Raw genomic sequence first — 17,017 nt, 5'->3', positions numbered from 1 at the left:
GCTCTATACGGCAATCACTGACCAGCTTACTGTTTGCACGGGCCACTGAACCGGGTAAGGTATGACGCCGCTCTAGTAACGCTCGGTAGCCTTGCAAAACGTAAGAAGACTACGCACTCAACCCTTGCTCTGACTCTAAATGCTTCACAGTGGACCTCTCGTGGCACTATGGTCTCCGCGCTTGCCTTGGGACCTCTGCAGCACAAGGTGCGGGTACAAGAAAAGATCCGCTCATCTGTGATACCGAGACTAGTATCGCTGAACTAAGGCAAAGAAGGCAACCTACATCAAGTTGTTCTTGTGTTCAAGTTCCTGTGATTCAATCAGCTTAGCGAGGAACTTTGCTAACCCGTAATGCTTTACATCGCCCCAGGCTCATTTCGATGCTTCTGTTTCCAAGCCCTTAGTTCGTTTAAATGTTTCTTGATTGATTTGGTCCAAAATGAACATCAATGCTAGTGTACCTAGCTGAGACAGACGAAAGGAATCGGTGAAAGGTGTTACAAGCATTGCAATTCCAGCATATACATGTTCCTCGGAGACAGAAAACCTCTTTAAGACGTTTCTTGGTCGATGGCCTTGCCTTCATCCACTATCCATAGTCGGATCTCTCAGTTTCCAAGAACTACTGCATGTTTGGTAATTGTTTTCGAAATTACCTCAAAATATTTGAGAATTTCAAAATTCGTATCTCTAAGAGAAGTTGGTTAATCCGGGCCCGCATCGCATTTTGTGAGGTTGCACAGGTTAGACATGTAAGAGACTGCGTCTTAGTTATGGAAAGCACCGGGGACCGGGTTAAGAATGGTGTCATGTGTACATGGGAAGGGTTGCGATTAAATCGTAACAGCACACATTGTAGTTACACGTGAGAGTTCAGACAGAAAGCCACGCACTTTGCGATAGGCTGCATATCTACCCGGTAAATATCTTTCAGTGCGCAACAGGTCGGTTAAACTTCAATTCCCAGCGGTTTACGCGATTACCAAAACTCGTTGATGAGCCCCCTGCCACAACTGAGCTTATCACGAAATAAAGCCCACACTAAAATGAAAGATATGAGCATACAACGGAGGGTAAAAACAGTTGCTCTATTCACAGATTGCGGCGCAAGAACTTCCTGCGACTTACGGAAAGCTCCGCTATGTTTGCCGCACAGGACTTGTTTTTCATGGTGGGCAGGAAAATAATAAAATTCGTGGTCACGTTAAAAATCCAACTTTCTCGCTCGCCCACTGAGAAGCCCTACAGCGAAAGTAGCTTGTGTCTAATATCGTCTTTCGCTCGGGGCCGCAACGACCTCCAGTCGTCAGAAAAGCGGTGAAATCCTCAAAGGAAGTCTGCTAGATCACTACATCCAAGGAACTGGGTTTAGTGGCTTATATCCGTTCCAAACAACGCTGATCCGTCAATTCCCTTGGTCCCTGGGAAACTGGCTCCCAATGCACTACGGGCATCATTTGTTCTCGTGAACTCAGTCTCAGCCAATCGGCTTATGGTAAGCGTCCCGAGACAGTTGAGCCTGGCGTGCTCCAGAAGAATACGCAAGCTTAAGGTCTGACCGGAGAAAGACGAAAAGAGAAATACAAAAAAAAACAGCACAGATTCAGGAAAAACGTTTTGTGTGACGGGAGCTTTGTTGCTTATTCACCATCATCATCAGCCTGACTACGCCCACTGCAGGGCAAAGGCCTCTCCCATGTCTCTCCAATTAATCTTGTCCTTTCCAGCTTCGGCAACCGTATCCCCGCATCCACCCACCTAACTTTCTGCCGCCCCCTGCTACGCTTGCCGTCTCTTGGAATCCACTCCGTTACCCTTAAGGACCAACGCTTATCTTGCCTTCGCTTATTATATATCGTTAAGAGGATGATGTGAGAGGGTAGTAGTAGCAGACAAATTCTTATTGCGCGATTGACTGTACAACTCGGATTAGTATTTGGTGCTTCTGACGGACTGTTCTGTCTTTGCGAACAACGACGTAACAGTAACCGATAAGCTTAAAGAAGAAACATTTGTAAACAATCAGGTCGTATTGTCTTTTAGCGATGTAAGGAAACACCGGAGGGGAAATACTCACGGGGGAAGCAGGAAGAGGAAAAACAAGTCTGGCGAGAAGGTGGGCACGTAGTCCGAGTGCGTGACACTGCGAATAGAGAGAAAGAGAGAAAAAACAGAACGACGTTCAGCCAGCACACTGGCACTCACTATCGTACCATGGCCAATACCCCCGCGTGGACATGTGCCATGCTTATTGAGGTAAACAACAACAGTCGCACACATGTCTAAAATCACCTTTAAAAAATTCTTTAGACAGACTGTCCGAAGACTTTTGTCAACAACGTCAATAGAGAGCCAACAGACGATCTATAAATTTAAGGCTATATAATTTTAGTAGAAATTTGTTTATAGACACTTTATAGACTATGAATATACAAAAGAAAATATCAACAGGAAGACAATAGAGTCTGTATCTATAGAAAGTATATAAAAAGTATATAATTTTATTGAGGGGTACCCAGTCACAACATGCGGCCAGTCCTTGGCCACCACTGTGAACTTCATTAACACTTCTTTTTGGGCAAGTTGGTTCATATTTGAAAACTTTAAAAGGGGCGCAAACACACACGACCACAAAGTACAAGAGACGAGACACAAGCGCCGACTGTCAACTGATTTTTATTGGAGCAAGGGAACACCTTATATACACAGCAGCATACACAAGATAAGAAGTTGCAGAACGCACGTGCGAGCAAGAGACACTGCGGAAAAAAAGATACGAAAAACCAAGCAAGGCGCTCAAGGGGTGAACAGATTAGTCGCATCTAAAAAACAGGCCTCAGCGTTTAAGAGAGATATCGAAGGCTTGCTAATGCAACTGTTGCCATATTTTTTCAGTTGACAGTCGGCGCTTGTGTCTCGTCTCTTGTACTTTGTGGTCGTGTGTGTTTGCGCCCCTTTTAAAGTTTTCACCACTGTGAAAGGCGAGGAGAATTAACTCGGGATTTTCAGGAGAAAGCAACTGCTTGGCCGGTACAAGCCATCCGGGCCTAGATCATTTGTGCACAGAATGGCTGCCGAACGAATGCGACTGAAATTTCTTGAGAAATAATTTGACATTAGGCGCGAAATCAGGCGGTGTATTAATGCGCGCAGATTTTAAGCTGTCACTAAGTTGCAGCGATGTGACCGCCTACGGCACATCTTTCTTGCTTTTTTCTTTCACTCCCTCCTTATCCCTTCCGTTACGGAGCGCTTTCAGATGTCCACCGGGATATGTGAGCCAGTTACTGCTCCATTTCCTTTCCTCAAAAACCAGTTTTCATTTTCATCTCGAGCCCGTTTGGTTTGGTTTATTGGGGTTTAACGTCCTGAAGCAACTCAGACTATGAGGGACGCCGTAGTGAAGGGCTCCGGAAATTTCGACCACCTGGGGTTCTTTAACGTGCACTGACATCGCACAGCACACGGGCCTCTAAAATTTCGCCTTCATCGAATTTCGGCCGCCGGCCGCCGGGATCGAACCCGCGTCTTTCGGGTTAGCAGCCGAGCGCCGTAACCACTGAGCCATCGCGGCGAAGTCATCTCCAGCCCGTGCGCAGGCCACTAGTTCCATTTCTGTCGCTTGCACTGACAGCCACGATCACCATCGGCAACTCCGCATTTTGATTTCGCGCGCATGCACAGCAGGGAAAAAAGCCTCAAAGGCAATCGAAACTCGTGGCGTGTATGCGACTTCAGCGTAACCTCTTTGGGGTATCCACTGAGACACGACCATGAATGCTACATAGGGATCTTTCTTTCCTCTTTTGTCCATTCTTTATTTTTTCCTTCCTTTTTGCGTTCACTCCACGCGAAAAGTGCGCTAAACGTTCGAGTCTGCAAGCGCCATGATTACAGCCAAACCTGTAGCCTGAAGCTGTCGGCGGTAACAAGTGGGGTGGTAAATTCACGATGCAGGCTGTTAATCTCGATGATCGCGGCGCTAATGTGCGCCCTCCTTTCGTGACGAAAATGACGCTCGAGACTGAAGCGCCTCAGAGATTACGCAAGGTACGCCTTGCGAAATAATCCCTTCGTGAAAATTCAAACAAGAAAGCCTGAAAGCAACTCTAGCGAGGCAATGGACTTGGGATTCATCGTTAGTACTTTTTTTTATATTCGGTTGATCTAGATTGCGAAGCCTGGGCGTTCAATGACACCTTTTCGCTCTCCGCCCCTTTTATTTTCAGTTTAGGAGTAACGTCTAAATCCGCGCTCGTCTGCCGCAGTGTTTACACACTAAGAGCACGAAGTTTCGAAACGTGTCGAAGTTTTGAAGAGAGCAATTTTTCGGATATCCGCCGAAAAAAGACGCAGCACAGTTTCGGAAGTTTTCACCGCTTCAGTCTTTTCAACACGATCGAAGGGCAAATACATATATGTTTCTTGCACGACTGAAAAAACGCGCCTCACTTTAAAGTGATTCTATAGTGTCATCTTCTAAGCTACAGGTAGTAATCAGAAGTCCGCGTTGAAGTTTGATATATACTGCATGTCAATCTCGCAGGTAGGATTTACTCAAAATTCGCAGTAATGGAACGCCGTATACTCATGGAGAAATACGATTTTAGTGGAAGAAATAATTCGCAAGGGCGGGATTGGACATTCTCATAGTCAAATACACTGTTTGGATGGTGATTCTATGGTGTAGTTGCAAGCAAAGAATATAAAAGTGTAACAAAACGCCGCACGTAACAACGCCGGTTTCCACTTCATTAGCGGGCGAGGATAACAACCAACTCGAACTGTTTAATTCGTTAGATGCATTTGTGAATATCAGGTTTCTCATTCTCATAAACGCAGACTCAGAGCGAAAAAACAAAACAAAAGTAGGTGCTGGCACAACGGCCAACACTACCTGACGTTTAATTTTGCGTCTCATTAAAAACAGAAAGGCACTCAGTCAATCCCAGACCCCATTATTACAAGTAAAACTGTATAAATAATCAGCGGCAGCAAAGCGCTGCAACGTGACCAAGATACGAGGCCTTGCGGCTCGGATGAATGCACGAGATGATAGCAAGTTTCATTTTTCGTTGCGCCTGACGTTACCACGCGCTTTCAGCTCAGAAATATGAAACTATGTTCCTTTCTAGCTTTTGTTTTATTTTCAACCAAGTCAGGCGCACGCCGCTGTTTCATCGCTTAGAAAAGGACGGCGCTGCAACATGACCGCCATTAGTTTTGTTGTTTCTCCATCACTCGTGTTGGATTGCAGCGCCTGTTACGCAAGTTGCCCTCGGAATAAGGCCGGTAATTAAAAGAAGCCCGGCCCTTTTCGACAAGCTAAGTATACCCGGGGGACGACGAATAATCGGCGTCTTCTTCGCAGGCAGCTGGGTATGATACGCGTGCTTATGAAAGTAATGCAACAAAATGAGAGGCTTTAACCGCTATACACACGCAGGGAAGCTGTAGCGCTTCATTTATGCTAGATATCAGCGTGCTTTTTTTTTGTTCACTTGAGCCGTGGCTTTGGCGCGCTGGAGAAAATAGTTGCTAAAAACGAACCGAGATTTGAATATGCAGACGCCTTTGTTACGAAAGCAGCCCACCTGCGGCGGCACTGTCCTGTTATAATAACATGTGCAGCCTCCTACGTCCAACCAACGCAGAATGGAGCCCGTTTTAGCTTGTTTGTACTATCGAAAAACTTGTAGTTTACTTTTTTTGTTGTTGTTAAGAAGAATAATTGTTCCCCTGCCTTCTATTTCTATCTGTGCTTGCATGCAAGATCTTACTTACATGGGCTAGTTTATTTCGCACCGTTGCAGTTCTTGCCGACACGGACAGAGAGATAATGGAAACTCTGCGTTTGTTTCTACGCCAGCCAGCGTTTTTCTGCACCAAAAAAAAACTGTCACATACTGCAAACTTAAGCTGCAGAACGTGGCTTGGCACTACTTCTGACCTTTGGTCAACTAGAAGCGTGTTCATTACAGAGAGGCGAAATACTGGTAAAGAATCAGACTAAAGAATAAGAGTAAAGAATAAGAGTAAAGAATAAGACTAAAGAACAAGACTAAAGAATAAGACTAAAGAACAAGACTAAAGAACAAGACTAAAGAACAAGACTAAATAAGAGTGATAAAGAACGCCGCATAGCTTAAGTAGGCGCTGTGATTCACGAGAAAGTTGAGGACCACTCACTGTGCGATTCCACCGACCATTGTGCCCAGGAGGATCAGCATACTGAAATAAGAAATATGAGGAGACAATTAAAAATGCGACAAGCATAATGCGGCGAAACGAAACGACGAAAAAAAAATCAAAATGTAAAAAGAAAGCACTTCATCACATGGCAACAGGATTACACTTCAAATCGATCAAACAGCGGGAAACAAACGAAAGAAAGCAATACGCGGCATACGATAAATCACGACAAAAAGATGCAATGCACACCACACGTGCTACCACCAGCGTACACCGGATAAAACAGTGAATGAAACGAATCAGTAAAAACAAAAAATAAAACAAACCAGTAAGAAGGAACAGAATGTCTTGGGGTAGCGTTTCTCACTCGTAACCCAAGGGTCAAGGGCTCGATCCCCCAACTAATTACCCCAATTTTCTTTTCAACGCAATTCATTTAATTTATATAATTACATGTCCAAACAACATTTGGATCATGTTGTAACCTTCTAATCACCAGTTGTCTAGTGTTTTCTGCTGTGTCGCCTCTGACTTGGTGTAGCCTTCACCAACCATTACTCTTTCTTAATCGGTACGTCTGATAGCCCCGCATGTGCCATCTGCGGGTATGACGAGACTATATCACACATTCTTTGTGACTGCCCTGCCTACAGCGCCGAAAGGCAATCTCTCAACCGTGCGCTGGAGCGTCCAGATCCACGCCCACCGACGGAAATGGGCACTGGTCGCGGCGATCGTCGGCATTGAAGGCCTCAAAGGCACTGCTCCGCTTCTTGCGGACTTCTAGCTTGCATGATAGGCTGTGACTTTAACGAACGCTGACTTTTCATAGTGACTTCAATTCTCTGCTACTCTTCTTTCTCTTTTTTATCCCCTCACCCCTTTTTCCCCGTGCAGGGTAGCAAATCGATTATTCTTCCGGTTGATGATGATGATGATGTCCTCTTCCGGTTAACCTCCCTGCCTTTCCTCTTCTTCCTCCTTCCCCTAATCACTTTCCATTCCACAGCTCTACGTGTGACTTCACGACCCTCTGGACCAATCCGGCTTTTACGCACACACCGGCGACGCCAGCTATGCCGGGTTATCCGCAGAACAGGACCCACAACGCTATCGCGTTAAAAAAGCCAGTTACGGTAAGGCTACAAAAATAAACGCTGAACTCGGGGCAGGCGAAATTTCCCGCGAAGGCCCAAGCGGAGGCAGTAGGCGACGAGCGCCGCCGTCGCGGAAAGTATATTTCCCGTGTCGTTTGCCTTGTCGTTCGATTCTTCATTCACAAAAAATTTCGCTCACCATCGGGAAGCGCCTCACGCGATTAGCCAATGAGATGCCCACTGACCGAACACTCTTCCGGTTTGTCGTATTCCCCACCCTCTTCGCTAGGCATGCCGGCTAAAAAAAATAAACAACCTTTTTGTGGTGGCGTTGCGGCAGAACCGCAAAAACTAAAAAAAAAGAGAGAGCGAACATCCTCCTTGCCGGTAACGGAGAGCCAACAACATTTGGTGCGGGCTACAGACGAGCGCACTGCAGCGCGAATTTCGTGTCAAGCCGGGTACGGATGCTCGGTACCCAGTGTCGCCACGCGTCAGTGGTCGGTGCCCAACTACCAGCGGTCGAAATGCTCATTTGCACAGCTTTGTAGCGAGAGCTACACTACGCTAGCGCTTCGAGCCTTCAGCGCGGCACCCCTTGAGCTCCGTGGCGTCGCCGTGGCATTGAGCCGGGTGGTCAAGTGGTGCGGAGCAGCTGCTGCTGCCGGCGGCGCGGCGCGCTGGCGAAACCAAACTACAACAGGTGTGCGCATGCGCCGTGTCGAGTGGGGGGGGGGGGGGGGGGGAGGGGGGAGCGGGGGAGAGGTGTCGAAGCTGTATAAGTAGGCGGCTCGGCGGAGCTCTCGCGTTACTCGAGGTTTAACCAGAGCTAAACCACAGCCAATTTTTCTCACAAACAAGCTGAACGAGGGGAGAGGCTACGAGAGTGTTTGCTTAGCCGGAGTGCACAGACACCGGACGCAGGCACATCTCCACTGCTGCACGCCGTGACGTCGCCGTTTTAATGTAGCTAACCCATTCCAAAGCGGAATTGAGCATGTTGACGAAGAGTCACCTAGTTTCTAATCCTGTTCTTGAACACTCCAATAATATCATTTTTCTCCATTTTCATTGAGTTCTGCGAAACCCTGGCCTATGGCACCAGCAGAGCAGCTACGCAGTACTCGAAGAGCACGTGACGTAATAAAATATGGAGCACTATCCTGACTGCGATCGCGCACGTATGGCAGATGGTAAAGCGACGGTTGGAATGTATCGAAAAGAAATGAGACCTGGGCAGAGTACCTCGCTTACATCCAATGAAAAATGCTGAAACTGAAGGCCATAGTGGAAGACTTGGATAAGATATACTCATTGTTCGGACTCTAATTAACAGTTCTTCACAAAGGGCTATCTCCACTTTTGGTGACACTGTTCACATCAGTGCTGTTTTTTAGAACGGAAGGGGCGGAAACGCACGCTGCATCAACCAGAAGCCTAAGGCAATGCCACTGCCTCTTTGATATAGGCAGCTTGCTCTCAGGTTACAATGGCTTTCATTCTGTGGTGTATGGAGCCGGGCGAAAGGCCGTGCGCATGTCTAATCGGCTTATTTCCACCTGATCCGGCTTGCATAGCGGAAGCTGCCCGCTACAGCACAAAATGGCGCCCATGACGTCATGTGAATACATCGTATAGCGCCCGTTAGTCCCGGTAATACACCTTCGATGAGTTAGAGAAAAAATAAAACAGGGCGCTTCTTAATAATTCCACAGTAAATTAGTTTAGGACCTAACGCAATCTTTCGAGAAAACCTGAATTAACGGATAGTCTCAAAGCTGATGAATAATAAAACCTGCTCAGCTGAAGTCACAAGTAACCCCACCCTCGTTAAAAAGGAGCTTCATTAAATTCTCCACCTATTCTAATGCACGAGGCTGCAAAACAATCAAAATAACAAGACTTCTTCCCCACTTCCTGGTGTTAAAAGTGACAGGCGGAAGCCGAAGTTTCTAAATTTCACTCGACTTGCAGCAGTACTGGCTAGCGAAGCCTATGACGCCATGCCAAATTCACCTCCATACAGCCTTTTGAATGCATATAATGAATATTGCCTTTTGAATGAATATAAACAGTCCCTAAACCAGCCAGCTAAATGTAACCAAGCTTTTAAATAACACGAGATGTCCTAGCCGTCTGAAACCAATTGAGGGTTGTTTAGAGTCGCGTGACCTAGTATGCAGTATTTTTTTGTTCTTCAAGGTTGACTAATTAGTTAAGCTTAATTAACTAATTCTTTAATTATTGACTTGAGGAACAAAGTGTTAATGGAAAAGTTGTAGATCGCTTTGAGAAACAGCTTACTGAGACAATTGCAGCAAAGTAATATTTACGTAAAGTAGTTTTTTACCGGCCTTTAACTATAACCCGCACAATAAGAGAAAGCTTCCACATGACAACTGTGCCACTTCAACGTCCCAAGACGCGCCTTAAAGAATAAAATCCATTTTTTCCGAAGTCCTCTCCTCGATTAGATTTTGGGGGCACACTGGAGCAGAGAAGTGAGCGAGCAGCTGGTCACGTGGCAACTTTCTTTTAAAGCCAATAAATTAATCTACGTAAATCGTAACTTGACGGAAACAGCACTACTAGCGGTTTTCCGAAATGATCTAAAACTTTTGCATTGACACTTTCTTCCTGAAGTGAATAATTAAAAAGTTACCTAATTAAACTTAACTAATTAATGAACTTTGAAGAGAGATTTTTGGATTGGATTGTAAAACGTTTATTGCCAACAGTCTGAAGGGCATATAGGCCCCCCGCCTAAACGACGGCCAGAAGGTCTTGGCTCCTGGCGGCGTCTTCGGCCAGTTGGACGACTTTTGTTTGAGTCTCCGGATCGGAGCTGAGTAGGAGAGCCTCCCATTGTTCAAGTGACTTTATTTTTTGTCCTCCAGGGGGGCAAAAGGGCATTTCCAGAGAATATGGTTGAGATCCGCTTTGGCCTTACATTGCTTACACTCGTTTGAATATTGTCCCGGATAATAACGACTACACATAACCGGGTTCGGAAACGTAGAAGTTTGGAGACGGCGCCAAGAGGTGGCCTGACTCTTTGTCAATGATTTATCAGCAGCGGGGTACTTTGTTCGATTGAGCCTATAATGTTGTGTGATTTCTCTGTAACCTACAAGACGATCCCTGTCTGCGAAGCCCTCGGTATGGCCACTGGCTCGGAAAGCAAGACCTCGAGCCAGTTCGTGAGCTGCTTCATTTCCAGCCAGGGATGCGTGTGCAGGTGTCCAGACTATGCGAATTTTGCGGTCGTCCCTTGCAGTCCGCAGGATTCCGTTCGTCAGAGGGGAGACCCTCCCCTTGGCAAAGTTCATCACTGCTACCTTTGAGTCACTGACTATCATTGACGCATCCGTGCCCACTATTGCAAGTGCGATGGCGGCTTCTTCTGCAATTTCGGGACTGTCCGTCGTGATCGAAGCGCCGGCTCGGAGAACTCAAGACTAGGCCACGCGACTATGAACAACCCTGAGTTGGTTTCACTGGACTAGGACACTTCGCCTTTTTTAAAAGTTTGGATACATTTAGCTGGGACACCCGGTATATAGCGTGCACATGGCAGCGGTGGTGGCTAAGCTCGAGCCAGTTGGCAGGCCCGTGCAATTTCCTTTTCATCCTTTTCTCAGTCGCAACAACAACAACAATATTGATTACGAGACAGCATTCGACTCAGTAGAAACTTCTCTCCACCTTTCCCTCATTAAAACTCCTTTCTCTCTCTCTCAGCAGTCATGCAGGCATTGCGGAACCAGGGTATAGAAGATTGTTGTGAAAATATTGGAAGATATTTATAACTATTGCACAGCTACCATAGTTCTCCATAAAGTCAGCAATAAAATTCCAATAAGGAAAGGTGTCCGGCAGGGAGAAACGATCTCGCCTATGCTATTCACTGGCTGCTTACAGGAGGTATTCCGGGGCCTGAAATGGGAACAGTTGGGGTAACCTGCGATTCGCTGATGACATTGCCTTACGAAGTCACTCAGGACATGAACTGCAAAGCATAATCAATGAATTAGACAGGCAGATCCGAACGGCGGGGCTAAAAATTAGCATGCAGAAAACCAAAGTAATATTCAACAGTCTAGCAAGAGAACAGCAGTTCGCAATTGATGGCGCGGTGCTGGAAGTAGTAAGAGAATATGTCTATTTAGGGCAGATGGTGACAGCTGATCCGGATCATGAGAGGGAAATAACTAGAAGAACAAGAATGGGGTGGAGCGCATATGGCAGGTTCTCTCAGATCATGAATGGCAGTTTACCAATATCCCTCAAGAGAAAAGCATACAACAGCTGTATCTTACCGGTACTCACCTATGGGGCAGAAACGTGGAGGCTAACAAAACGGGTTCAGCTTATGTTAAGGACAACGCAGCGAGCTATGGAAAGAAAAATGATAGGTGCAACGTTAAGAGATCGGAAGCGGGCGGAGTGGGTCAGAGAACAAACGCGGGTTGATGACATCCTAGTCGAAAGCAAGAGAAAGAAATGGGCTTGGGCAGGGCATGTAATGCGAGGGCAAGATATCCGCTGGTCCTTAAGGGTAACGGAGTGGATTCAAAGAGAAGGAAAGCGTGGCAGGGGGCGGCAGAAAGTTAGGTGAGCGGATGAGATTAAGAAATTTACGGGGATACGGTGGCCGCAACTGGCGAAGGACAGGGTTAATTGGAGAGACATGGGAGAGGCATTTGCCCTGCAGTGGGCGTATAGTAAGGCTGATGCTGATGACCACGCCGGCGTACAACGCGCGTTGCTCTAGTTCCTTGTTTTTGCCACAACGTCGTCCACGCCAACGCATGCAGCGCACATCTCCCTGTCACAACCGCCACATAGCTCAAAGCGCGAATATTTGTTTGATAGCAAGATTAGTACATGAAGAAGACGATGTGCAATGCAAGCGCGAGAGTGTGCTGCTGTTTAACACGCGGCGTGTTCGGCTGCGGCGATAGCCTATTCGCGCCACCACGGGATTCAAATCCCAATCGCGGATATTGTAAACACTGTGGCCAACGAGCCACCTATGATCACATCCTGTGGGACTGCAAAATAGAGCCACCTCCGGGTGATCTAGTTACTGCTCCTTCTCTCGAGCGGTGGGAGACCGTGCTGGCTAGCTCTGAACCCAGAGCGCAAGTTTTGGCGGTGGAGTGGGCTGACAAAGTCGTCGAGGGCTGCGTACTCTCGACCACTTAACACGACCTCTTACCAAGCTCTTTCCGGCGAATATAATGTTTTACAATCAATCAATCATTTATTTTTATTTATTTATTTCGCTTGGCACAAAATCCACAAACACCGCAGGCATAAAAATACCGCAAGATCGTGCCCTGAGTTTGACCGCCGGAGCAGTGCTTTCGCACTAATAAAGTTCAAACCGGGCGCAATTCCCAGATGGATGCAAAAGAAGCCTCCTTTGCCAGGAATCTGAGCCGTGACTTCTGCTCTTCCAGGCTGCGCCTCGCACAGCCATTAGCGTCCAGAGACGGTCAGTAAGCGCGGTCACGCGTCAAAGAGCACACGAAGTTTCTCTAGCCGATCTACGCTTCGGTGACCGCGATCCTGACCACGTGGGGTATACGTGCTTGCGCGTGTCCCCCATGGCTGCATGGGGTTTTCTTTTCTCGTTCACTCTTTTATTTGTTTTTTATTTATTTTCCCTCTGAGGGCAGTTTGTGGAGCGGGCACCGGGTCAGCGATCTCGACGTCGCAGCCACGCCGGCCAGGGGCCGCATCGAAGGTAGCAAGAGCGAAAAAAAATGCAATAATAAAAAGAAGCAACAATAAAAACGAACACTGATATGGTCGCGGTGGACATAGCTGATGCCCGGCACGCCTCTTCGGACCCGGGTCAGGCGTCACCGGAAGCTGGAATTGCGAGCGAAAAACATGCTCCGTCGAGTGTAGAGTCCACGCGCTCGTCCGCGGCTGCTTTTCCGGAAAGTGAGCGAAGCAGAAATGGCGAGAGATTTCTCTTTCTCTCTCTCACAAACACACACACAAGAACCCACGCATACAAACACGCAGTCACAGAGACTGGCATACAGCAGAAATAAGAAGACTGACAAAGAGGCCGACAAAGAGGTCGACATACAGTCCGAAAAACCGGTCGAAAGACAGGCCGACAAACAGGCCGACAAACAGGCCGAGCCGACAAAAAGGCCCACCGAGAGGGTCGATAAGACAGAAACGGTCGACGGGACAGGGCCGACGGGACAGGGCCGACGGTACAGGGCCGACGGGACAGGGCCGACGGGACAGGGCCGACGGGACAGGGCCGACGGTACAGGGCCGACGGTACAGGGCCGACGGGACAGGGCCGACGGGACAGGGCCGACGGGACAGGGCCGACGGGACAGGGCCGACGGGACAGGGCCGACGGGACAGGGACCACAGACAGGGACCACAGACAGGGACCACAGACAGGGACCACAGACAGGGACCACAGACAGGGCCCACAGACATATATGCAGGATAATACAGCTAACAGAAAGAGGCAATTGTCACGCGTTTCCATAATAAGAAAAAAATGACAGAAAATTTTAAAGGATAAAGGAGGACTGAAAAAAAAATCAGCGAAAAATCGGAAATCATCACTGAGGCGACGTTATGGTGATCATGAATGACAGTGAGCGCCAGACCATGTTAAGAAATAGAGAGTTTTAGTATAGCGTCACCCTATCGCTTTGGGCCATAGGGGAATAGCGGGATGCTACTGCGCATGCGCAGAACGCTATCGGCCGTTGGGTGTTTGGGTGAGCGGGCGACGCTAACGCTGAACCGGCGAAATAGCGTGCGCCCCTTGCGCCCCTAAGCATTAAGCCGCTTTAGTTGGGACAACATGGCGGCGCCCGCCGAAGCGGGCCCTCTCGCTTCATCACCGATTCGTCGTTGCCGCTTCTCTGTGGCTCACGCTCACATCAAACTAAAGGCGCACGAGGCTTTCCCTTTGGCTGAAGTTGCCTGAACAACAAAATTTTAGCGATAAAACACGCCTAATTTTCAGATTGCTTCCGTGTTTACAGAGCTGCTAGGCTTAGCGAGTACTCGTCGACTGACGTCAGAAAGCGCGGGAGGTTTGAACTACTGGTCTCCACAAACAGGTTTGCAATTTTTTACCAGACCTTCACGCGCGTGCGACCTGTATATATTTATATTTATCATGTATATATGTAAATATTTATTTTCAGTGTACTCCTCCCCCTGTCCTTTCTACTATCCCCTCCCCTCTTTCTTTTCACTTCTACACACTGCCTGCTATCCTTTATTTCCGCTGCCCCAGCTCAGGTGCTTCCAGCAGCGATAGCAGATGCAGGGGTAGAAAAAATTCTTCTGCCTTCCATATTCAATGCAAAATATTAAAAAAAACCATTACTACTACTACTCTTCCTGTGTGAATAGCCTTGGCTCGGATTGAACATGTCCGCATTATAAAAAAATATTTGCATCATTTTTCGCTTTTCCTAATTAGTAATTGGTAACTGAAACAGTTTGCGCGTCATTTTATTTACACAGTAAAAAAAGTGCAGCATATATATAAACTTATTTGTTCTGAAAGCTTCTCTTTCCCGCCGTCATGGCGCTGCCTTCAAGCAACGCAAAGCGACCATCCGCGACCCTATTCTATAGACAGAAAACGTGAACCCGTTCCCCTAACGCTAAGCGCATGCGGATAGGGTCACCCTATTCGCCACGACGCTATTCTAAAACTCTCTAATGTCTGCGCTCGGTCGACATCACGGCAGGTTACGTACGAAGGTTAGTAAATAATTTCATAAACCTGTACATGCCGTCGCGAGTGGTGACGATTGCTCTGCCCACCACCCCGTCCCCTTTCTCGTCGAACCAGCGACCACGCTGGGCTGAGTTAGTTCGACAGAGCCAGTTCAGCGCATGACAAAGGGTTACGTCAGCACGTGTCGAGTGACGACAGAGCAACGGTTGAGTGTGTAACTTAGATCATAGGCTCCGGCTAACACTAACACAGGTACACTACAAGCGAGCGCAGGCTGTACGTGGTGAGCCTATACCGATCCGCTTCGCCGCCCTAGCATTAGGGCTGTACGCTGCAGTCTAGGATAGACAGCGCGTAGATAACGCGCTACGGTTAGTTAACCCGCGTCGGTAGATCACGCCACCATCAGCGAACAAAGGCTCGCTCATGCGACTCTGATGATGAAACGTGGCGGAGAGGAAATCAGTGAAATGACATGCCCTGTACAGCACGCAGAGAAGCGCTGCGATAGAGCGTCCTGCTACTGCTCAAAGGAAGGCCTGACTTTCAAAAATTCTCAGCCCTTGAAAGGCTTTCTAACGATAGTTACTGCGTTAACATTAGAGGGGTCTGTGCAAGCTGAAATGGCGACCGCCGTCCGTCAGTAGCCACTGGCACGTGGCAACCATCGCCCATCGGGATACGAAGGAACTTGGTGTACTACCTCGAATATAACGAACCCTAATATATCATCTCGGATATAGCGAACTTTTGTATCTGGACCTCGGATATAACGAACGCTTGGTTGCGAATGCATTAAAGCGATCTCCCGAGGATCATATTAGCTTTTTCACCGTGGCCCAAAGGCGTTTTCGAATGAAGGTAAACAAAGCGAGAGGAATTCAATGGTTTGGTTTGGTTTATGGGGTTTAACGTCCCAAAGCGACTAAGGCTATGAGAGACGCCGTAGTAGAGGGCTCCGGAAATTTCGACCACCTGGGGTTCTTGAACGTGCACTGACATCGCACAGTACACGGGCCTCGAATTTCTCCTCCAAAGAAATTCAACCGCCGCGGCCGGGATCGAACCCGCGTCTTTCGGGACAGCAGCCGAGCACCATAGCCACTGAGCCACCGCGGCGGCTAGATGAATTCAATGAAAATGAAATAAATGCAGTAAAATCACAAAAAAAATTGGCGAAAAGGGAATCACCCGCGTCCTACAGGCAGTTAATGCCTTCCTAAACTCTTAGCTCGTTGTTCGTGTACGCTGCTCGAGTACAGAGCGAATTGTTTGGCCAGGACGTTCGTTTCGGGCAGCGCCTACGCCTGCCGCCTCGCATCCTTTGGAGTCCTAACACCACCCGTTTGTAGCGCGGCCTCGCGCTCTTGACTCAGTTCATGCAAACGCGGCACCTACGTCCACACTTATTTACCCTGTAGAGATTAAAAGCCTATATGGGAGTTAAAAGAGGGTAAGCTCTCCTCCAGCGCACTCCTTTCTAGGAAAGGAGTAATCTGCCCAAGCAGTGGAGTAGATTTCCATCGCAAAAAAAAAAAGATTACGAATACTTACCGTTGGCAAAGGAAACAAATTCTGTCAACAAAACGCGGGAAATTATAGTAGCTTCAGCGATTGTCCGTATTCCCTGGCTTGCGTCTCGTTCTTCTTTTCGCGCTGGTTTTTTCCAGACAGCTTACTCCCTTTTTACACCCATACAGGCTTATCGTGCTTAAATGTACAGTATGAGTGAGTAATGAAAATTTTATTTGAGAAATTTTTCTCTTGAAAACGATATTTTGGCGCCTTTTCAAATTCGACTCAGACAGAAAAAAAAACTTCGGCCTTGCGCGCAAAACTATAAGCGTTGCCATTCATATCACTTTATACCTTTACGGGAGCCAGCTATCTGCCATAGGTGATCCGAAAACAAGCCGGCATGATGTATTTTCCGGCTTTCCCGTATTAACTCAGAAGGGTAGAAACAAGAAAAAAATAA

The 17,017-nt window shown here is 47.6% G+C and overlaps 1 protein-coding gene across 1 annotated transcript in view; it reads right to left on the bottom strand.

Annotated features, from left to right (window-relative positions):
* The window catches only part of LOC149364602 (uncharacterized), a 267,785-nt gene that overhangs the window by 74,759 nt on the left and 176,009 nt on the right, over positions 1 to 17,017 (bottom strand). The window contains exons 6-7 of the mRNA XM_089574551.1: positions 6,193 to 6,234; positions 2,081 to 2,146 (exon numbers count right to left, since the gene is read on the bottom strand). Of these exons, the coding sequence (XP_089430677.1) occupies positions 2,081 to 2,146; positions 6,193 to 6,234 (108 nt within the window). The remainder of the gene's footprint in view (positions 1 to 2,080; positions 2,147 to 6,192; positions 6,235 to 17,017) is intronic.

Source organism: Amblyomma mixtum, chromosome 2, assembly GCF_055824585.1.
Source record: "Amblyomma mixtum isolate Tamu chromosome 2, ASM5582458v1, whole genome shotgun sequence".
Taxonomy (NCBI): domain Eukaryota; kingdom Metazoa; phylum Arthropoda; class Arachnida; order Ixodida; family Ixodidae; genus Amblyomma; species Amblyomma mixtum.
This window is presented reverse-complemented; position numbering and strand designations above follow the sequence as displayed.